Source organism: Salmo salar, chromosome ssa23 (genome assembly GCF_905237065.1).
Source record: "Salmo salar chromosome ssa23, Ssal_v3.1, whole genome shotgun sequence".
NCBI lineage: Eukaryota > Metazoa > Chordata > Actinopteri > Salmoniformes > Salmonidae > Salmo > Salmo salar.
Genome location: NC_059464.1, coordinates 39,944,378 through 39,968,496, shown reverse-complemented (window position 1 = coordinate 39,968,496; position 24,119 = coordinate 39,944,378). Strand labels below are relative to the sequence as shown.

The following is a 24,119-nucleotide window of genomic DNA, read 5'->3' as shown; positions in this document are numbered from 1 at the left end:
AACCAGAAGAATGTCATTTCTCAAGACTGTGGGGTACAGATGAGCGTCTAGCATTTCCTCAAACACTGAGTCCACTTTTTAAAGATGCTGCAACTTAAGCTCAGCTGGCGGGGAACGTCGGGTAGAGAGTGTACCTGTAGGCATCATCCGATGACAGGCCCATTGTCTTCATGATGTATGCAATGGCGATGGTTGCTGAGCGTGAGATTCCAGCCAGGCAGTGCACAATGACTCTGCAGTTTGACACCTTGGCTTTGTCTGTGGGAGGGGGGAACAAACACGTGTGAACACACACGTCCGTACACAAAACCCAGGAACAGGATTAGCTAGATTAACAGAGAGTCTTCTGGGAGAAAGAAACACCCATCGAATTTGATTAGTTAGAATAGAGAGTCTTTTGGGAGAATAGACGGGTTAGCTGACAACGTCACGAAAATGATGCACACGCTTCAATGGGGCAGAAGGCTGTGCGTTATGGTTCTGGATGGCCAGATAGCTGGCAACAATGACAAGGAACTGGCATGTGGTGAAACGTAAGTGTCTCGTTTCAGCTCGTTTCATCGTGTTCTTGATATGACTGAGTGACACGTCTATGCTAATATGGCTCAAATTTGCTTGCTGGCAAGTTAACCAACAACTGTGTATTTGAAAGACAAGTGCTCATTGTGCAACTATTTATGTTTTCAACAAATATTGGAGACTAAATATAGTTTACATGTTAGCAGCAATCTAAACCAAACCCGTCTGTTTAAACCATAGTTCTGCACGCATCGGCTTTGTTGCTAAACAACCAACCCGTCTATGGAACACCCATAGAAAATAAACCTCCTCTTCAGCACAGGGGTCGTCGTCATCACGATTAACCTCGCATTTGGGAGTGTACCACTTGTGAAAACAAGGAGGGTGATATATTACAATATTGTGATACACTGAATATGAGGCCTGTTTCACTATGTTGTATGACATTCTTTTATTTCATCTTTAATTAACTAGGCAAGTCAGTTAAGAACAAATTCTTATTTACAATGACGGCCTACCCTGGCCAAACCCTAACCCGGACGACCCTGGGCCAATTGTGCGCCACCCTACGGGACTCCTAATCGGTTGTGATACAGCCTGGAATCAAACCAGGGTCTACTAGTGCATATTCTGCATATACGTGGTCCTCTGTAGCTCCGTTGGTAGGTCATGGCGCTTGCACCGCCAGAAAGTGGGTTCGATTTCTGGGACCACCTATACATTTAAGCATGACTGTAAGTCGTTTTGGATAAAGCGTCTTCTAAATGGTATATATTATATTCTCTGCACATGCAAAGACACACAATCATGACTTACCGATGAATTCATTGGTTTTCTCCAACCAGGGCAGTAGCTTCTCACAGTAGTTGTCATTGACAGGGATCCGCATGAAGTGGCTCTCGCTGATGAAGTCAGGCTTGGGACAGGTGTTACTGGCATTCAGCACGTACGTGATTCCATTCTGAACCATTAGGTCCTACAGACAGACAGAGAGACACATGCAGACAGGGGACTGTTAGAAAAGGCAATAACAGAGAACAACAGCTAACGCTTTATTGTACTTCCTTTCCTCTCACATTCCCTCTACTTCCCCTTGACTGCTACGGGCTCACCTTGTTGAGGACGTCTTTCTGCGATCCCAGGTAGAGGTGTGGTAGGATGCGTGTGGGGCCAATGTTAGCTACAGGTAGGCAGGGCTGGGATATGCTCATAGGCAGAGCTGGCTTGCTCTCACAAAGCCCGGGGAAACAGGAGGAGAATGCAGCAAAGCCCCCTAAAGGAGAAAAAGAGAGAGACAGAGAAATAAATACAATTTCCGAAATCGGCAAACGTTTGGGAGCTACTGCTCATGCACATACAGAACTCGCAACTCCAACACAGAAACCTGCTTGAATTTACATTTTCCCTGTTGTCAAGTGAAAGTCTACACACCCCTTGCACAGTTGTCACGTTTTCCTGCCTGGATTAAAATTATTTTATTTTTCCTACTGATCTGCATAACTTGCTCCACATTTTTTAAGTGAAAGAAAAAGTATTATCATGTTTTATTATTATATATTTTTTTATTACTCTCTCTGACTGTGCACTGAATCCCCTTACATTACAGACTTGTGTTTCAACAACATGGCTGAACCATTTCAAACTGTGGACATGCATAACAGTTGGAGCTAGATTGTGGGTTAGGGTTTCTGCTCCCAGCTCAGTAGGAAATTTTTCTCTGCTGCACTCTGGGAGATAGTTTGGCTGCTGGGCGGTGAGGAATGTGTGTGGCTGGCCCTTTAAGTGCAGACGGCTCCACTTTGGCCTGTGTGTGTGTTAAAGACTGTGTGTGTGTGTGTGGCTCTGTTTCCTTCATGAGCTCATGTCCTGTAGCAGAGCATTGCGTCAGGGCTGGGGAATGAGAGAGGCCACAGGTGCAGGGCCAGCACAGAGGCCCAGTAACATCCCCCTGACAACCATGCAGTACACACACACTACCACCTGGGGCGGCAGGTAGCCTAGTGGTTAGCGTGTTGGGCCAGTAGCCAAAAGGTTGCTAGATCAAATCCCTGAGCTGACATGGTAAACATCTGTCGTTCTGCTCCTGAGCAAGGCAGGTAACTGACTTGCCTAGTTAAATAAAGGTTACATTTCAAAAAATAAAACACAGATGAGCAGTGCACACACAACTGTGCAGTACATACACTAACCACAGTACATACACTAACCACAGACATTCATACAGCAGCTCACAAAGATATAATACACATTTGCTCACACTCCCTTTCAAAATCTGACTAAAACACAGACTTACTCTGCATTACCATGGTTGTTTAACTTCTGGCTGGATGGGAGGAGAAGGGGAGAGCGAATGACCTCGCCAGGCGAGGGAAGGAGTGAGTGAGGGAGGGAAGAAAAGGAGTGAGGCAGGGAAGAAGGAGTGCTTCAAGGAAACCCTGAGCCCCAGCAGAAGGATTAGAACCTAATCTAGGTTCAGTCCTGCCTGACCCGATCTGGGCTACTGCCAAACACACGCACACACCCAAAGACATGACATCACCCTGCTAAACTAGCACACACAGGACATGACATGACATAGCCTAAAAGTGTAACACACACCAGGCAACAACACAACACCCTTTAACTCCACAAACACAAAGCTGTAAGTAAGCACTTTGCTAGTAATATATAACTGGCCCTGTAACCTCAGGTTCTAGTAATATATAACTGGCTCTGTAGCCTTAGTTTCTAGTAATATATAACTGGCTCCGTAACCTCAGGTTCTAGTAATATATAACTGGCTCTGTAACCTTAGTTTCTAGTAATATATAACTGGCTCTGTAACCTCAGTTTCTAGTAATATATAACTGGCTCTGTAACCTCAGGTTCTAGTAATATATAACTGGCTCTGTAACCTCAGGTTCTAGTAATATATAACTGGCTCTGTAACCTCAGGTTCTAGTAATATATAACTGGCTCTGTAACCTCAGGTTCTAGTAATATATAACTGGCTCTGTAACCTCAGGTTCTAGTAATATATAACTGGCTCTGTAACCTCTGGTTCTAGTAATATATAACTGGCCCTGTAACCTCAGGTTCTAGTAATATATAACTGGCTCTGTAACCTCAGGTTCTAGTAATATATAACTGGCTCTGTAACCTCAGGTTCTAGTAATATATAACTGGCTCTGTAACCTCAGGTTCTAGTAATATATAACCGGCTCTGTAACCTCAGGTTCTAGTAATATATAACTGGCTCTGTAACCTCAGGTTCTAGTAATATATAACTGGCTCTGTAGCCTCAGTTACTAGTAATATATAACTGGCTCTGTAACCTCAGGTTCTAGTAATATATAACTGGCTCTGTACCCTCAGTTTCTAGTAATATATAACTGGCTCTGTAACCTTAGTTTCTAGTAATATATAACTGGCTCTGTAACCTCAGGTTCTAGTAATATATAACTGGCTCTGTAGCCTCAGGTTCTAGTAATATATAACTGGCTCTGTAACCTCAGGTTCTAGTAATATATAACTGGCTCTGTAACCTCAGGTTCTAGTAATATATAACTGGCTCTGTAACCTTAGTTTCTACTAATATATAACTGGCCCTATAACCTCAGGTTCTAGTAATATATAACTGGCTCTGTAACCTTAGTTTATCCTACAGTGGATATGGGTCTGAACGCAGAGCAAAGTCTGCTGGGCTGAATATGGGTCGTGGTGGAGTCAGCGAGAGCAGAGTGTATTCTGACCCACAGACAGATAGACAGAAAGGCAAACAGACAGACAGACAGACGGCTATATCTGGTGCCTGTCCCTTTAAGACCAGAGAGCAGAGGAGTAGAGAGGAAAGGAGGAGAGGAGGAGAGAGGAGAAGAGGAGAGAGGAGAGGAGGGCCTGCCTGTATCCAGCTATTAATGGCAACCGGCAGAAAGATGACATCACCTCTCCACATGCAGCAGACAGGCAGAGAAAGAGAAAGATAAATAAATAAATAAATAAATGAAGAAAGAGAGTGAAAGAGAAAGACAGAAAGAGTGGCTCTTGTTATTACTAAGGGAGTCCCTCTTTCCTCAATTAGCACACTTTGTTTCAGCAAGAGTCTATGATATATTCCTCATTCAAAACCCTTCCTCCATATGTAAAGGTCTTTATTCACACAGTACAACGCTACATAAACACACACACACACACACACACACACACACACACACACACACACACCACCTAAGTTACATGTCCCTTTTCATTACAGGAGAGTTGTTGAGAGGACAGGGTCAGCATGGGATATTCTGAGAACCTCACTTCCTCTCCTCAGGTACAGAGAGCAGAGATGAGGAGTCAGGATTGTGTGCCTGCATGGTTCTATTGAGGCCTATAACGTTTCAGTAACATTGGGTCAACACCCATCATCACACACACCACTGGGATGTCCAAAAGTTTACAGTGGTCCTGTGCTGTGTTCTTACTCAACACTGATAACACACAATCTCCCCGTCACCATCGCTGGTCACCTGGCCTTCAGAGTTAATGTTGCTATGGCAACAAACGCGGGATGATGTGGTTGACCGCTGTGTCTATTGTCCCCGGGGTGCTGTCACTATGGAAAAACCCACCAAGAGCACGCACATGTATTGTGCCCTCATACACACACACACGTGCGCATAGACACTCACACTCAGAAAGTACCCAGAGAGACATGCACTCACATCCCCCAAAAGCACCAGACAACACATCTCTCCATTTCAATCCAAACACATCACTGAAAATACCCTGTCACATACTGAGGCCCAGCTGTCTGATGAGATGACATCAGGAAGTCAACTGTCTGTAAGCGCTGAGATCACCTTTAGTCTTATGACCAAACACAGTCAGACACCAGGCCGGTGTCCCAAAATGGCACCCTATTCACTATGTAGTGCACTACTATTGATCGGGGCCCATCGGCTTCTGGTCAAAAGTAGTGCACTACATAGGGAATAGGGTGCCATTTGGGATGGACTCAACACTCAAAAAAATGATGGTCTAAAAACAGACAGTGGACAGAGCACGTTGTGTTATTTTGACCCAGCCAGTTAGGTTGCGTGAATAACCCAACATGTTGGGATTAACCAAACATAGGTTAATTTAACCATCAATTGGGTATTTTTTACTTTCATGCTATGTTGACCTAGCAGCTGGGTCTTTTTGCAGTGTAATCCTTAGGTTCTTTTTAGGAGGCATGGCTTATTAGGGACTTGGCTTTCAGCTAGATGTTATTGGCCACCCATGAGAATAAATGTCCTTATATATATATATATACACACACACACACACATTCTTCAGATTTACTTTTGCGTTATTGATTCTTGTCTTTTTGAAACCAGGCTGTTGGAGGAGAGAGCCCAGGTGTGGCAGGGGCACTCTGGGTCTTTGCTTTTCCTTATGTCTTTACTTTTGTTAGTATGTTTAGTTCTTGTTAACTTGTGGTAGCTTTTTCAGTTTTTGGCTCTAGTTGCTTATGGTTGTGTAGGGTGGCCCGGTATAGCAAATTGTTTGTTAACTTTTAGCTGGGGTGGCTTTTTGGCTGGCTAGCTTGCTAACTAGCTTTCTGGTTAGTCTAGCCTGCTAGCAGTTGGCTAACTTGCCCCTCAGCTCGTGTTAGCTTACTGTTCTCTCTCTTTGCGTCAACCTTTCTTCCTGTTCTCCTTTTTGTTTAGCCAGCTTTAGCTTTCTTGTCAAGGTATCTAAGTGTTGGCAGCTGTTAGTTGTGTTGTTTGTTCGTTTTCTAGCCTGCTAGCTTGCTAATTGCTGTCTACCTTAACCGCTGGGTTGCTCACCTACTAGCCTTCTCTGTTCTTAGCTCTCCTGTATCCTCACTATAGTTAATTGTTTGTCAGCTATTATCTGTTTTAGATTTAGCGTGCTGGCCGGCTAGTTTTGCTTTAGTTGAGTTTGTTTATAGCTTTGTTGATAGGTTGCAAGATGGCGAGCCTCGGACTGCTGCCTCCTCATCCTGCTAGCCATAGTCTTTTAGCCTAGTATAGCCTAACCCCTTTTCAGCTCGTTGTACATTCTAAGACATTTGGTTATTCATAGTGGGCCTGCATCATGTCAGACCCCAAGCCAGGCATGAGGAAGCACCACAGTGTGCGGTTTCTCTTGAAACTTAAAGATGGGAAACAACTGGATTTGTCCAGATTGGACTTCTCCAGAAAGTTCTTGCAAAATACCCTTAAATTCAATCCAGGTGTTATAAACTGCATTCTTGGGTTGCCTTTAGCAAATAGGTTCGATGTGAGTTTCCAGACAGCAGCTCTGTTGAAAGAGTTCTAGACCAGGTATGAAAACAAAAAAGCTAAGTTTGATCTCTTCACTGTGGAGAAATTGTCGGAGGAGGCCACTACTAAGGTGGTGGTCATCAGTATGTTCAAAGAAACAGTGAGTGGGGAAGACACATGCTTTTGGCTGAATAGAAATTGTAAAGTGACAGGTGCACCTAAAAAGGTAAGAGATGCTGAAGGCATCTGGAATTTCAGCAGGCGAATTCCAATCCAACAAAGAGCAGATCTATAAGGGTTTGGGGGCTTACACCTGCCCTCAGTAACGGTGTTGGGAGAGAACCAGGGCTTCATACAACCAAAGTTCTGTAGGAAGTGAGGAGAGCAGGTGGTGTGCAGGGGACTGGGCCACTCCTTGGACTGCTGGAACCGCAGAAAGTGTCATCTCTGTGATGAGGCTTTTCTCTACAGAGATTGCCCCTAAGTGTGCTCAAAAGGCACCCAAGGGTGGCTCTGGTGTAGTGAGTACAGAGCAGGGGTTGGTCATTATTGTTGATGCGGTGGAAGTTGCAGGTGAGGAAATGGAGGCAGGAATTACAGAAGTTGGTGTGCTGGGAGGGCAGGTTGGGAGGTTGGTTCCTCTGAGAATAGACCAAGAGTCTTCCTCTCAAGCTCCCCCAACACAGTTTCCTTTTTAAGCAACATCACTTTCACTGAAAACACCCCAAACCTACTGTCTCTTCAGACCATTCTTGTGGCCTCCACCCGTGCCCATCCCCGAATCACAAAAGGTTGATTGAGGTTCAGAAAAGTGGAGAGGAGGTGATAGAAGTGACAGGTGGCACGCTTGGTGACTGGGCTCCACGTTGTTGTTGGGGTATGAGAATGGGCGTCTCCTGACCCTGATCCTGAACCTTGAAAATGTATTATTGCCATTTGTTATGTGTTTTTTCCTCTCTCCTTTGTGTTTGATCCCACTCCAGGCAAAGAAGCTGATGGAGGGACAGCTCCTGGCACCACCTGGTGGTAGGAGCAGTGCGATGCGGCTTGCTCATGGACTGGGCTCCAGGCTGTGTTGTTGTGGTATGGAAAGGGGCATCGCAGGCAGCCAGAGGGGAAAAATGCAGTGTTGTCTTGAGGTCACACACTCAGATGGCACAATCCATTTTTTACTTTGAAAACCAGAGTATCGGTTGTGATGTGTGTGTTCAAATGTGATCTTGTCAAACGTCTCCTTCTTAAACCTGTGTAGGGTTGGGCACAAATGGTTCCATCGTGCCAACATCTTGCACAGTTTGGTCTGTACTGCTTGGCCAAGCCGGTGCAGTGGTATATCCTGGATAACCACCCAGGAGCCCCTCTCGACCAGTGGCTGTCGTGTGTCCGGCACTACAGTCAGAGACCACTGCCACTAGAGACCAATGCAAGGAAGCCCCCCCTCAGTATCCTGTGCCTGCCAGGAGGGGAGGTCTTGCCAAGAACCTTGCTGCTGTACAGGGGTAGTCAGAGACCCTTTTCAACGCGGGACTCCACCAAGCTCTGGCTCACCCCCTTCAAATGACATGGAAGCCCTGCAGACCTCCACAGACTTGCTGGTTTGGATGCATGTGCCGACATTTGTTGACACTGCTTATTTAGAATGTAATGTGAAAATGTAAATGAGTTTGTTAAAGAGTCTATATACACTTTTTTTAATGCAATTATTTATATACCTTATTGCCTAGTAAGATATATGACTTTATATATCCCCACAATGGAATTTACTTGGGTTTTTAGGGAACTCATACATTTCCGTAAGCGTCATTGAAGCTACAGAATTTAATGTTCAACCTTAACATGTGATAACTACATAACAGAACAGATGAACAGGAATGACATTTATTCTCAAGGTTGGCTATAACTATCTGAATGCCACGCCCCTACTAAACTACAACTTGTCTTCTGATCTCACCCTCTGGGTCGTATCTCAACAACCCACAACCAGTAGATGGATTAGCTGACAACGTCACCAAAACGATGCACATGCTTCCATGGGGCAGACGTCAGTGTGTTGTTGGAAATCTGGATGGCCAGATTGCTAGCAAGAATGACAAGAAACTGCCATGTGGGGAATCGTAAGTGGCTTGTTTCAGCTCGTTTAATCTTGTTCTTGATATCATGTCTTGTTTTGAGGTGTTTTGAATGATTTCATGTTAATGCTAATATGGCTCAGATTTGCTAGCTAGCTAACCAATAATTGTAACGATGTCTACAGCACTGCATCTCAGTGCTTGAGGCGTCACTACAGACCCTGACAACCGGCCGTGATTGGGAGTCCCATAGGGCTGCACACAATTGGCCCAGCGTCGTCCGGGTTTGGCCGGTGTAGGCCGTCATTGTAAATAAGAATTTGTTCTTAACTGACTTGCCTAGTTAAATAAAAGTTAAATATATATATTTTTTTAAACAATGTATTTGAGAGGCAACAACTCCTCATCGTGCAAATGTATTTATGTTTTCAATAAACATTGGAGACTAAATATAGCTTGCATATTGTCAATAATCAAAGCCAAGCCCGTCTGTTGTGCCACCTAGTTGCGCACGCGTTGGTTTTGTTGCTAAACAACCAACATCAATAACCCAGCAGTTTTTCAAGAAAACAACCCAACTAAGTGACCCAACGCCTGCAATTAGGTCAAGCAAGTGCAGCTCAAACTGAAAAAAGACTGTCGTTTCAGGCTCCTGCTCCTTTTCAGTTTCAAAATAACTGTTCTAGGACCAGTTGCCCGTTCCACACAGTCTCACCTTCACCATTATGAACTGAATAGCCAAACTGACCCTGGTTGTTGAGTAGCCATCCACCTTTCAGTCTATGCATTGTAAACAACTCACTGGAAAGAGGGTGTCACAATGGGCCCACCAGCCAGCACAGACTTCCTATTCCCCCCCACATCCCATCTCCACTGTCCCAACACTCCGCAGCTTATATCGTGTATTTTGTTCTCTCCTCTCTTGTAGCGGACGGGCCCTCACTCATTTACCGAATGGTCTCTCTCTCCCATTTTTCTCTTTCCTTCTCTCCCTCCACAGGGCACTCAATGGGGAGAACTAGGGTAATGTACACAAATCAATACAATCTAAAAATGCTCCACATATGAATGAATTTCATAGAGAAATATATGTTTACAAGAAGTATATATCAACATATTGTAGAAAGAAATTGAAAGCTTGTAGCAAGTTCATGAGGACAAATTATCCCTATTCGACACAGAAACACATGGATTGTTTGTTGCCATAATACGGAAAGCAGAAATGCTTTTTCACCAACACAAATCACATCCTCCATTACTACAAACTAGGCAAGTCAGTTAACAACAAATAATGATTTACAATGATGGGCTACCAGGGAACAGTGGGTTAAGTGCTTTGTTCAGGGGCAGAACGACAGATTTTTACCTTGTCAGCTTGGGGATTCGATCCAGCAACCTTTCGGTTACTGGCCCAACGCTCTAACAAGAATTGGTGAGTTATGATACAAGGTCTGTTTGTATGGCCTGAAATCACTGAGATATTGACTGAACACACACACAGAGCGACAGAGAGAGAGACAGAGAGAGAGACAGAGAGAGAGACAGAGAGAGAGACAGAAGAGACAGAGAGAGAGAGAGACAGAGAGAGAGAGAGACACAGAGAGAGAGAGAGACAGAGAGACAGAGAGACAGACAGAGACTGTCTGTAACATTACGCTGTTGGTACTATTGACTGGCCCTCAATACCAGACCCCTCTCTGTGTGTTTGTGTGCATGGGTGTGTGAGAGGCTTTCAGCTGCATTATGCCTTAATGGAGGGAACACACACATGCACACACACACGCACACTCCCCCTCTCTTCTCCATCCCGGGGGCATTGATTTGCCTGAATGACTGCCCTCCCTCCATCCCTCTCTTCTATCGTTCATATGGGAGAGACATGACACCATCCTCTGTGCCCCTCCAGCTGTCCCCTGTGCTCTGTAGGGGACATTAGCATTTCAATGTGTCTCCCCCACCGCTATGACATCATTGCACACATGCCCCACTCCACTCTGCTCCACAAAGAGTATGCTACAGCAGCAGGGGGCCTGAGGGTAGCCACTAGATCAGCATGTTACAAAGAACACCACAATTGCAATATAGAGGATTGAAGGGCAACCAGTATCTGTTTGTGCCTATGTTTATGTTACGGTAGATTTAGCATGTGGCTAACACAGATCTATACGTCAGTACGGTAGCGTTAGCATGTGATTAACAGAGATTTTTTTTGTTGAGTTGAGTTTTATTTCAGTATACATGGGAGCTAAAAAACTGAATTGTGTGTACATCAATAGATTTAAGAAAAAGTCAATGTCAATACATGTGTTAGCTAATCTAGATCCATATGTTATGGTGGCGTTAGAATGTAGCTATGTGTGTTTGAGTGTAAGTAGTGAGGCTGGTCTGCAGCAGCTAGGCAGCTAACCTCCTGAGGGCAACACAATCTAAAAATAACCACTAACAACACCTCTATTCTCAATAGGTGACGACAAACGTGTGATTTTGTCTCACTCTGGGCTAATCTGCCCATCTGCCTTGAAGCTGTGGTGTGAACACACGCATACGAGCACTCAATGTGCAGTGTGAACAGGACCAGGTGTTGGGCACACTGCACTGAAACACATGCATACTATACTCTGATGCAGTATACACACTCTACAGCACATCTATACACACAGCAAATTGGCCAGTGTTACCTAGTGTTGATTTTTAGGATTGTTTTTAATATCTATGTTTTTGCATGTTCATTGATTGACTGATTAATCTTATTCTATATAAAGATGAATAACATACATTTTTCTAAACTAATCCAATCAGTTAGTTAGATGTATTGCACTCATTACTGAAATGGTTTTGACAGTCATTCTGAATGCAGGTTGCCTGTGAATATACATTCCAACTGTTGGATATCCTAACTCTGACTGGATTCCAAAAGGAACTACACATCACTTTGCAAGCCAGTAAAATGTGACTTGCAGGCCTGATGTGGCCTGTAAACCAGGAGGTTCTTATCACTGTGTTACGGTAAAACTTGGCCATAAAAGTGAGGCCTTATGATATATTTAATGTATTGTCATAAAAGTTTAATTTTAACGGTAACATTCATCTACAGGAGCAAAAATGAACAATTAAAACAACCATGTCTCTGTCACTAACAAATACAGTCATGGGCAGTAACTCTACGTTTTACACGAAAAGGAAAGGCACAGTGGGAAATGATATTGAGGCGTGGCTTAGAGTGGGCGTGACTTTCAACACATTATTTTTATCTACCCGTTTAAGTGGTCCATGATTATGTAACTAAAGTTTGAGCATATCGGTTACCAGTTTGGATGTTTTTGGAAGTACTTAAGAGCATGTTGCAATGAAGATGTGAAAATATTACTATAATGTCCTAAACCCAACACTGAGTGACCTTGTTTGAGTGATAGACTGCCTTGCATAATTGTTAAAAAGACTATATGAGGTGTTATTGCATAACACCATTGGTGCAAACTATATACACTTCATAGTGTTAAAAATACTATATGAGGTGTTATTGTGTAACACTAAGTGTAAATTACCTAACACTGACAAAGTGTAATAGTGTCAGCACTAAGCACAGTGTTAATTTAAAACTGAAAAGTGTGGACCTGTATAGACACTGTCCCAGTGTTGATTTAACACTGAAAAGTGTGGACCTGTATAGACACTGTCCCAGTGTTGATTTAACACTGAAAAGTGTGGACCTGTATAGACACTGTCCCAGTGTTGATTTAACACTGAAAAGTGTGGACCTGTATAGACACTGTCCCAGTGTTGATTTAACACTGAAAAGTGTGGACCTGTATAGACACAGTCCCAGTGTTAATTTTAAACTGAAAAGTGTGGACCTGTATAGACACTGTCCCAGTGTTGATTTAACACTGGATCGTTTGCTGTGTATATAGCTAGACATACAAACACACGTTTTGTTGGAAATACACAAACTGTACAGTATATCAATGCACACTGTGCACCACACACATTTTGGAAATGTAACACTTCTTCGTCTTCTGCTGTGTGAAAGGTGTAACATAGAACACCTGGCCTCACACTGCCGATGCAGAAGAGAGAGAAAGAGAAAATAGAGTGGGAGAACCAGAGAGAGCGACAGAGGGCAGGAGAAATGGGCCTTTGTGATAGTTTTACATGTCAATGACCACAGGTGGAGAGAGCGTGAGCACTAACCCGGACGACACTGGGTCAATTGTGCGCTGCGTCATGGGTCTCCCGGTCACGGCCGGCTGTGACAGAGCCTGGACTCAAACCAGGAACTCTAGTGGCAAAGCTAGCACTGTGATGCAGTGCCTTAGACCCCTGCGCCACTAGGGAGGACCCTGTAACTGTATTAATCAACAGTCTGATACTGTATAAACTGAATACAGTAGATTACCGTAGAATGCACAGTAAAATACCATACATTTGTTTTACAGCACACTAAGACCTTTCATTTCAACAGTCAAACACTGTAAAATGCACAGTAAAATACTGTAAATGTGTTTTACAGTATTAATTATGTTGCATTGTGAAAAACTGCTGTGGGCGGGGAAAGTCTATGGCTCATTAACATATTTTAAACCGTGCCTTGTAAGAGGCTTTATTTGTTGAACCCGTGAGTACCCCCGCAGAATACAGTAATATACTGTATTTTAGGAATTCTACAAACCTTGTCCTGAAACTCTACAGTAACTTACTGGCCTATTGTTGCCAGTGATTTACTGTAATTCAGAATACAGTTCAAAAACCTTTTGAACTCTAGTGCATGGTATTGTTGTTTCACACTCATTAACACATTTTTATGCATGTCTTGAAAGAGGCTATATTTGTTGTGCCTGTTAATGTTACTGTATCAATTTAAGTGATATGAGGTAGTGATTCCCTACCAATTAAACGTATATAGGGAACAGATCAAAGTGGCAGCAAGTCACAAACCTTTAACAGTTGAGTGGCTAGCCATGTCCTTTTGATCTGTTCTGCCCGGTAGTATTGACAGTTTAGAAGCCTTTGTTAAAGCTTAAAGTGAAAATGATAGAAAACACCATATATCAGTTGGCATAGTGTAATATATAATTAAATATTCACTATTAGCAATTGCTGATTTTATTTTTGAACAAGTCAACAATAAAGTACTATAATGCTGTTTTGCTATATATATTTACTGCAGCAAATGATGGTGCATTGTTGAGAATTAATGTGGGCAGAGAAAGAATTGCTGGCTCATTAACATATTTTAAGGCTTGCCTTGTAAGAGGCAAGTAGTTGTGTGGCAGTAGTTCACTAACACCTAAATGTATGTAGGAAAAAGGTCAGAGGTGTAAGGTTAAATAAAGGTCAAATAAAAAAGTAGCGGTGAAAGTATCTTTTAATGGTTGAATATTTACCTATGTCCATTGTTTAGGCCTCTAGATGTGCAAGCGATAAATAACAGATTATTCATCAATTCAAAATGCTTACAGTCATGCTGCTTGCTATAATCCCTTATAACTACAGTAACATACTGTAGACAACAATGTGTACTGTTTAATGCTCACTTACTGTATTGTAGTGTGTTCCATAGCTCTGGCAATAAGTTACCGTGAATACTGTACATTAGATTACAGTAAAACAATTGGTACCGTAAAATGGATTACAGTATCTGTACTCACTGGCCAATTGCTGCCAGTAACTTATTGTCAATTATACAGGAAATGTTTTACAGTGTACTGCAGCGCTGAGCTCTCTCTCTCTCCCTTTCTCTGTCAACTCTTTCTAACCTACTGACACCCCTCCCCAGACTGGGTCAGTACACACCTCGTAGCTCCCTCCCCTCCTTGGTCCTGCGGACTCTGATCTTCAGCCTCCTGTCTGACTCCTGCAGGACAGGCCAGAAACAGTCCTCAGCCGGGGCTATGACCACGTCCAGAGGCATCACCCTCAACACGCTCAACATACACGCGTTCTAGTGCACTCAGATCTGGAACACACTGACTGCCGTCCAGACCAATGGAGTCCCCCAGGAAAAAGTTAGCAGAACGGCTAAACAAACAAATCACTTGTTCCCGAAAAACTTCAGAGGGAAAGCCGGTCAGGTCTAAAATTCCACACTACAAAGTCCCAGTTGTCACTACTCCGACTGGTGGTGACCAAGTCCAAGTCCAAACTCAGATCCCAAAGTCCAAGGAGGGAAGGAACCTTAGTCCCTGAACTCAAGAGAACGGACGGAACCCACTTCCAGAAAGTAAACTACTCCCAAACATCTGTAGATGTACTGCCCACAAGTCACTTCTAGAACTCATTCAGTTCAAATCCACCAAGAATCATATTTTTCCTATAATATCTCCCAAAGCCATAGAGGTCCAGCAGTATTTTGAGGAATAATGAAAGGAATAACTATGGAGATAAGAAAGAGGAAAGAGTGTACATGTCTGTCTGTCTGTAGCTGCTACTGAGTGTGTCTCTCCGTGCCTTCTCGTCGTGTGTGTGAGCCCACAGGCAGAAGAGCAGTACCCTATTGTTGTGCTGTTTCGCTCTCCCCGTCTCTCATTCGCTCACACTTCTCCCCCTCCCTCCCTGCTTCCCTCTCTCTCTCCCTCCCGCTCCTCTGTGTAGAGAATGACGTAGTTGTTCTCTCTCTCCTCGCTCGCTCGCCCGGGGGGTGAATGAGCTCACTTGCCGTGAGCTCAGACTCTGACCCTGCCCTCCCTCTCTCCCCTCCTCCCTCCCACTCTTCCTCCCTCACTCCCTCCCTCTCTTGTGGAGCCAGTGCTCCGTCATAGCTAATGTCTAAGGCATGTAACCGCATTCCTTACTCACCAGACAAATATGTGGTCACCTCAGGGGCCTAGTGAGCTGGAGCAGGGAGAGACAGCAACTACTGCTCTATGGGTTTTAGCAAGATACACACTGCACCTCTGTGTGTTAGTGTTCAATTAAATAGTTTGTGATTTATAATGTGCAGTGTGTATACAACAAGTAGATGACATCGCTCCCTCAAACACATCACTCTCTGCCTTTGCAAAACACACACTCAATGCCTATGTGTGTTTAATTAAATAGGGTATGTTTTCTGATGTGCAGTGTGTGTGTGTGTGTGTGTGTGTGTGTGTGTGTGTGTGTGAGTGTAGAGAAGGGATGTTAATTAAACACTGAGTTTTAGAACGTGCATGTACTGAACAATGTGTGTGTACCAGTATGTCTTTCATTAGGTAGTGTGTGTTCACACTGAACAACAAGTGTGTGTTGTGTATCACATATTAGTGTGAATGTATCAAACGACATTTGTGTGCTTGAGAGAATGTGTACGCGCTTACAGTGCCTTCAGAAGGTATTCACACCCCTTTACCCTTTCCATATTTTGATGTGTTACAGCCTGAATTTAAAATAGATCACATTTAGATTTTGTGTCACTGATCAACACACAATACCCCATAATGTCAAAGTGGATTATACTTTTTTTTTACATTTTCAAAATTGAAAGTTAAATGTAAAGCTGAAATGTATTGAGTCAATAAGTATTCATCCCCTTTGTTATGGCAAGCCTAAATAAGTTCAGGAGTAAAACAAATGCTTAATAAATTGCATAATAAGTTGCATGGACTCATTCTGTGTTCAATAATAGTGGTTAACATTAATTTTTAATGAGTACCCCATCTCTGTACCCCACACATACAATTATCTGTAAGGTCCCTCAATCGAGCAGTGAGTTTCAAACACAGATTCAACTACAAAGACCAAGGAGGTTTTTTAATGCCTTCAAAGAAGGGCACTGATTGGTACATGGGTAAAAATGTTAAAAGCAGACATTGAATATCCCTTTGAGCATGGTGAAGTTATTAATTACAATTTGGATGGTGTATCAATACACCCAGTCACTACCAAGTTACAGGTGTCCATCTTAACTCAGTTGCCGGAGAGGAAGGAAATGGCTCAGGGATTTCACCATGAGGCCAATTGTGATTTTAAAACAGTTAAAGTTGAATGATTGTGATAGGAGAAAACTGAGCATGGATCAACAATGTTGTAGTTACTCCACAATACTAACCTCACATCAACACCATTATCCCAGAAACCCTAGACCCACTCCAATTTGCATACCGCCCAAACAGATCCACAGATGATGCAATCTCTATTGCACTCCACACTGCCCTTTCCCACCTGGACAAAAGGAACACCTATGTGAGAATGCTATTCATTGACTACAGCTCAGCGTTCAACACCATAGTACCCTCAAAGCTCATCACTAAGCTAAGGAACCTGGGACTAAACACCTCCCTCTGCAACTGGATCCTGGACTTCCTGACGGGCCGCCCCCAGGTGGTGAGGGTAGGTAGCAACACATCTGCCACGCTGATCCTCAACACTAGAGCTCCCCAGGGATGCGTGCTCAGTCCCCTCCTGTACTCCCTGTTCACCCACGACTGCGTGGCCAGGCACGACTCCAACACCATCATTTAGTTTGCAGACGACACAACAGTGGTAGCCCTGATCACCGACAACGACGAGACAGCCTATAGGGAGGAGGTCAGAGACCTGGCCGGGTGGTGCCAGAATAACAACCTATCCCTCAACGTAACCAAGACTAAGGAGATGATTGTGGACTACAGGAAAAGGAGCACCGAGCACGCCCCCATTCTCATCGACGGGGCTGCAGTGGAGCAGGTTGAGAGCTTCAAGTTCCTTGGTGTCCACATCAACAACAAACTAGAATGGTCCAAACACACCAAGACAGTCGTGAAGAGGGCACGACAAAGCCTATTCCCCCCCAGAAAACTAAAAAGATTTGGCGTGGGTCCTGAGATCCTCAAAAGGTTCTACAGCTGCAACATCGAGAGCATCCTGACCGGGACTCCAGTGATGATCCATGGCACAAAGCCTCCAGTGATGATCCATGGCACGGAACCAGTAGAGATGATCCATGGCACGGAGCCTGCAGCGAAGGTCACCGGCCCGGAGCCTCCAGCGACGCTCCTCAGCCCGGAGCCTCCAGCGACGGTCCGCAGCCCGGAGCCTCCAGCGACGGTCCGCAGCCCGGAGCCTCCAGCGACGGTCCGCAGCCCCGAGCCTCCAGCGACGGTCCGCAGCCCCGAGTCTCCAGCGACGGTCCGCAGCCCCGAGTCTCCAGCGACGGTCCGCAGCCCCGAGTCTCCAGCGACGGTCCGCAGCCCCGAGTCTCCAGCGACGGTCCGCAGCCCCGAGTCTCCAGCGACGGTCCGCAGTTCAGAGCCTCCGGCGTTGATCCGCGGTCTGGTTCCTCCGGTGACACAAAAGCGGAGGGATCAGCGGGCGGAGTGGGGGCTATGCCCCGAACTGGAGCCGCCACCATGAGTAGATGCCCACCCGGACCCTCCCCTATAGGTTCAGGTTTGCGGCCGGGAGTCCGCACCTTTGGGGGGGTACTGTCACGCCCTGACCTGAGAGAGTCGTTTTTCTCTGTTTGGTTAGGTCAGGGTGTGACATGGGGTGGGCATTCTATGTGTTGTATGTCTATGTTGTTTTTTCTTTATTGGCCGAGTATGGTTTCCAATCAGAGGCAGCTGTCATTTGTTGTCTCTGATTGGGAATCATACTTAGGCAGCCCTTTTTCCCACAGTCAGTTGTGGGATCTTGTTTTTGTATTCCTGTGAGTAGCCTGCAAAACTTTTCGTTCGTTGTATTGTTTATTGTTTTGGTTTTTGCTGGTTCACCGTTAAATAAAATATGATGAACCCAACACACGCTGCGCCTTGGTCTACCTTGAACGACGGACGTTACAGTCTACACCTGTTGTATTCGGCGCACGTGACAAATAAACTTTGATTTAATGTGAAATGACAGAGTGAAAAGAAGGAAGCCTGTACAGAATAAAAATATTCCAAAACATGCATCCTGTTTGCAACAAGCACTTAAGTAATACTGTAAAAAATGTGGCAAAGAAATTAACTTTGTTCTAAATAAAAAAAGTGTTATGTTTTGGGAATATTAAACACAACACATCACTGAATACCACTCAAGCATGTAATATTCAAGCATGGTGGTGGCTACATCATGTTATAGGTATGCTTGTCATCGGAAAGTAATAGGGAGTTTTTTGGGGATAAAAAAAAATGGAATACAGCTATACGAGCAGGCACAACCCTAGAGAAAAACCAGGTTCAGTCTGCTTTCCACCAGACACTGGAAGACAAATTCATCTTTCAGCAGGACAACAACCTAAACCACAAGGTCAAATATTCACTGGAGTTGGTTATCAGGACAACAACCTAAACCACTAGGTCAAATCTACACTGGAGTTGGTTATCAGGACAACAGTGAATGTTCCTGAGTGGCATAGTTACATTTTTGACTTAAATCGTCTTGAAAATCTATGGCAAGACTTAACACTGGCTGTCTAGCAATGATCAACAATCAACTTGACTGAGCTTGTAGACTTTTAAAACGAGTAATGGGCAAATAATGTACAATCCAGGTGTGCAAACCTCTTAGAGACGTACCCAAAAAGACTCAGAGCTGTAATCGCTGCCAAAGGTGCTTCTACAAAGTAATGACTCTGGGGTGTGAATACTTACAGCATGTAAATGAGATATTTCTGTATTTAATTTTCAAGAAATTAGCAAAAAAATATCGAAACACATGCTTTCACTTTGTCTTATGGAGTATTGTCTGTAAAAAAAAATATATATTATCCATTTTGAATTCAGGCTATAACATAACAAAATGTGGAATAAGTCAAGGGGTATGAATACTTCCTGAAGGCACTGTATTTATGTGTTTTGCAGTATATGGCATGTATTGGTGTGTGTGAGTATTCAATTCAATTCAAATAACTCTTATTTCCTGGGAGGGAACTTCATGTATGGTGAAGAATGGTACAAACAAGACATATAACAACATAGTACACAAAAACATGTAGGCCACAGTATAAAGGATTAGACGCATTCTATGTAATCCCAGGGTATATCCACATAAATACAAATACAAACTTCAATAGAGTTAAGTAGTTCAATGGATGTTGGCACAAAACTAGATGCTGCTCTCTTAGATTTGAATGGGAGAGCTTTATACCTGGGCCTGGAGGGTAGGGGGCTATGCTGGTCGATACCTGGTCATTCAGTGTGTGTGTTATGTCAAACGCTATTTGTTCCCCCTTCTTCCTCACTCGTTTTTTGTAAACGTCACTGAGGGGTTCCTGGCTTGCTCCAATGACCTTCCCACTGATTCTTAATACCCTGTCCAATCGGTTCTGACTTGTGTTCCCTAGAGCACCAAACCACCACAAAATATTAAAAGCTAATATGGATTCTATAAAGCATTTATAAAACGCTTGGAGGATTGATTGGTGTTTATCAAACTTCCTTCCACCTCCATAGAAAGAACACAGACACATACAGTGCGTTGAAAAAGTATTTAGCCCCTTTCTGATTTTCAATTTTTTTTATAGTAAATTATCAGATCTTCAACCAAAAATGAATATTAAATAAAGGGAACCTGAGTTTACAAATAACAAAAAAATATATTTTTTTCCATTTAATGAACAAAATTTATGCAACACCCAATACCTCTGTGAAAAAGTAATTGCCCCCTTACACTCAATAACTGGTTGTGCCACCTTTTATATGCAATGACTGCAACCAAATGCTTCCTGTAGTTGTTGATCAGGCTCTCACATCACTGTAGAGGAATTTTGGCCCACTCTTGCATGCAAAACTGCTTTAACTCAGCGACATTTGTGGGTTTTCAAGCATGAACTGCTTGTTTCAAGTCCTGCCACAACATCTCAATTGGGATTAGGTCTGGACTTTGACTAGTCCATTGCAAAACTTCAAATTTGTTGCTTTTTAACCATTTTCATGTAGACTTGATTGTGTGTTTAGAATCATTGTCTTGCTGCATGACCCAGATGCGCTTCAGCTTCAGCTTACAGATGGATGGCCTGATATTCTTCTGTAGAATTCTCTGATACAGAGCAGAATTCATGGTTCCTTCTATTAAGGCAAGTCGTCCAGGTTCTGAGGCAGAAAAGCATCCCCAAACCATCACACTATCACCACCATGCTGGACCGTTGGTATGAGGTTCTTACTGTGGAATGCAGTGTCGTCCAAAAAGTTGACTCAAGTTTGCCAAAAAGCACTTGGAAGCTGCTGGATGATCATCAAGAATCTTGGAAGAATGTTCTATTGATAGATGAGTCAAAAGTATAACTAGCGGAGTGGAACTATCCTTAAATGAAGTTGCATTATTTTCCCGAGAACGCATAGAGCCCTGAGTTGATTATCTCTTTCATACCATGGCTATAATTTAACACATTTGCCGCAAGAAATGTGTTTATTTGCTGGTAGAATTGTGTTCAACATCTATTGAAGTAACTAGACAGTTTACTAGATAGCTACAGTAGTTGGTTTGGTAACCAAACAAACAGACTTCCTAGTTTAACTAACCAAACCATCAGTCCTAGCTTGCTTTTATGAAAATCCAATTCAACAATGCCAATGTTTTCAATTCAACTTTTGCTCAAACATAGAACATGTAAGAATTAACTATAGCCATTGAATTCTACCGTGCAGATATACCGGTATACTGTAGAATTCCCTTCAAGTCAATCAGAAACAAGTATTCAACAATCACATGGTATGAGTTTTGAATTCCAGTATGGATAGACCATCTTGTGTAAGTGTGTGTATACAAGATCTCGTGGTTTTACCAATTTTACTTCAGATTATGACGTTTATCCATGTTTCTCCAAACATCACATTTCGAAGTGTTTTTGACACCCCTACTCCTGCTCAGAATCGTTCCGTTTCTCCAAATGTCAAAGTTCGAAGGGTAACGATTAAGGGTTAAGGTTTGGAGAAGGGTTCAAATATTAACTTTAGGCATTGGGATAGGTAAAGGGTAAAAAAATATATAACTGAGGGTCTATCACTGGAATTGAACATGCAACCGTTGGATCTGGAGTCATGGGATTATGCCCCATCTGCCTTAGCAAAACCCAAGCCAACTTGATGGCAATAGCAGTCACTGTTGCCCCTAGTGGCCAGTTCTGAAGGTATTTCCTGACGTCCTCCGGACATGTCAGACGCCCAATTTTGAATGATCTGCCTGTTCCGGCTCTTGTCTTAAGATACTATGTTCTCGTTCGGGGAGCAGTGAGAAAGAAAGAAAGAACACAAACACACACACGATGCCTTACTATGTAAGGTATGACAAACATTTAGGCTAACCAAAGAAATAGAATCCACCCATTATGCCATCATTGCCTTGAACGGGGAGGCCCGTTCTATAGATTTTATTTCTATGGGCCAAATGTCCTCACGCTAATCCTACGATTATCTAGATTATCTTTCTAATGTCAACGCCAATCATTTTCTTCATGTATGATCACAGAACAATTGTAAAATATACTACATTGTTGCAGTAAAAATGGTTAACTGAATGAGCTACATTGTAAAGTTTTGTTTTTAGCCTCGTAATGTTTGAGGTTTGGATTGGGAAGGGCAGACTGATCCAAGATCTGTGATTAGAGGGAAGTTGTTATTCCTATAACCCTGTGAGTGAGTGACTACAGTGGTGGAACTAGCAGTAGGCCAACATCTGTGGTCCACGATTGTGTGTGTGTGTGTGTGTGAGTGAGTGAGTGAGTGAGTGAGTGAGTGAGTGAGTGAGTGAGTGAGTGAGTGAGTGAGTGAGTGAGTGAGTGAGTGAGAGAGGCAGAAGAACTAGGTCATTTGGAAATAAGCACTGAAAACCCTGCCATGTGTTCCTCTGTAGCTCAGTTGTTGTATGCATGTAAGATGCTTTGGATGAAAACATCTGCTAAATTCATCTTCATGATGAATCATCACCAACTCACACATGAACGCACTGTACGTACACACATACAGCAATGCTTTGTTAGCCCTCAATTACAAGTACCTACCCACCCGTCTGGAAATGATATCAACCTCAGTTGTCAACACAGGTGTGGCACTCCCTAGAGGCCATATTGTGTGACTAGTGTCATTATTTAAAGCAAGCATAAATTTGGTTTTAGTGTCCAGTAAAAGTTCATGTCCATTTCTTTGAGTAGCCAACTAGGTGACCATCAGTTGGTGAACTTCAATGGGGTTTGTTGTCATCTCTCCCTTTCCTCCCTCGTCCACTTCTTCTCCCCTTCCCCTCTCTTCCCTCCTGTCCCTGTCTCCTGTCCCCTCCCCCCGACAGGATAACAAGGCCCCGAATAGCAGGTAATTAAGGAATTGCAGACAGGGTGTTAAAAACGAGAGGGGAGCACTTTTATTTACTGCACACGTATGCCTGCCGGGTAAAAAAATAGGTGTGCTGGCCACCCACCCTAATGGCTCTTGCCTAAACCATTGTCATTGTCAAGCCAAACATGGTTTGCATGACAGTAGTTGCATAAGGACTTAGCAATAGAGCAGATCAGACTGGCACCCAGGCTAAATATAACCAGGACTGGTAAAGAAAAACTACTGGCCCTACAAGTAAAGTAACATATACAGTGAGGGAAAAAAGTATTTGAGAGACTGAATAACAACAAAAAAATCCAGAAAAACGCATGTCAAAAATTTTATAAAATGATTTGCATTTTAATGAGGGAAATAAGTATTTGACCCCTCTGCAAAACATGACTTAGTACTTGGTGGCAAAACCCTTGTTGGCAATCACAGAGGTCAGACGTTTCTTGTAGTTGGCCACCAGGTTTGCACACATCTCAGGAGGGATTTTGTCCCACTCCTCTTTGCAGATCTTCTCCAAGTCATTAAGGTTGAGGCTGACGTTTGGCAATTCGAACCTTCAGCTCCCTCCACAGATTTTCTATAGGATTAAGGTCTGGAGACTGGCTAGGCCACTCCAGGACCTTAATGTTCTTCTTCTTGAGCCACTCCTTTGTTGCCTTGGCCGTGTGTTTTGGGTCATTGTCATGCTGGAATACCCATCCACGACCCATTTTCAATGCCCTGGCTGAGGGAAGGAGGTTCTCACCCAAGATTTGACGGTACATGGCCCCGTCCATCGTCCCTTTGATGCGGTGAAGTTGTCCTGTCCCCTTAGCAGAAAAAGACCCCCAAAGAATAATGTTTCCACCTCCATGGTTGACGGTGGGGATGGTGTTCTTGGGGTCATGGCAACATTCCTCCTCCTCCAAACACAGCGAGTTGAGTTGATGCCAAAGAGCTCCATATTGGAGCAGCAAAATAGCCAAAGATATGTGGACACCCTTTAAAATTAGTGGATTTGGCTATTTCAGCCACATGCATTGCTGACAGGTGTGTAAAATCGAGCACACAGCCATACAATCTCCATAGATAAACATTGGCAGTAGAATGGCTCATA

At 43.5% G+C, this 24,119-nt stretch overlaps 1 protein-coding gene across 3 annotated transcripts in view; it reads right to left on the bottom strand.

Annotated features, from left to right (window-relative positions):
• The window catches only part of LOC106584592 (dual specificity protein phosphatase 8), a 108,959-nt gene that overhangs the window by 4,503 nt on the left and 80,337 nt on the right, over positions 1–24,119 (bottom strand). For 2 of the 3 annotated variants that reach the window (XM_014170054.2, XM_014170055.2), the window contains exons 4-6: positions 1,632–1,792; positions 1,336–1,495; positions 135–258 (exon numbers count right to left, since the gene is read on the bottom strand). In XM_014170054.2, the coding sequence (XP_014025529.1) occupies positions 135–258; positions 1,336–1,495; positions 1,632–1,792 (445 nt within the window). Of the gene's footprint in view, positions 1–134; positions 259–1,335; positions 1,496–1,631; positions 1,793–14,620; positions 15,325–24,119 lie in introns of those variants that run through there. The other variant, XM_014170057.2, reaches the window with a different exon arrangement.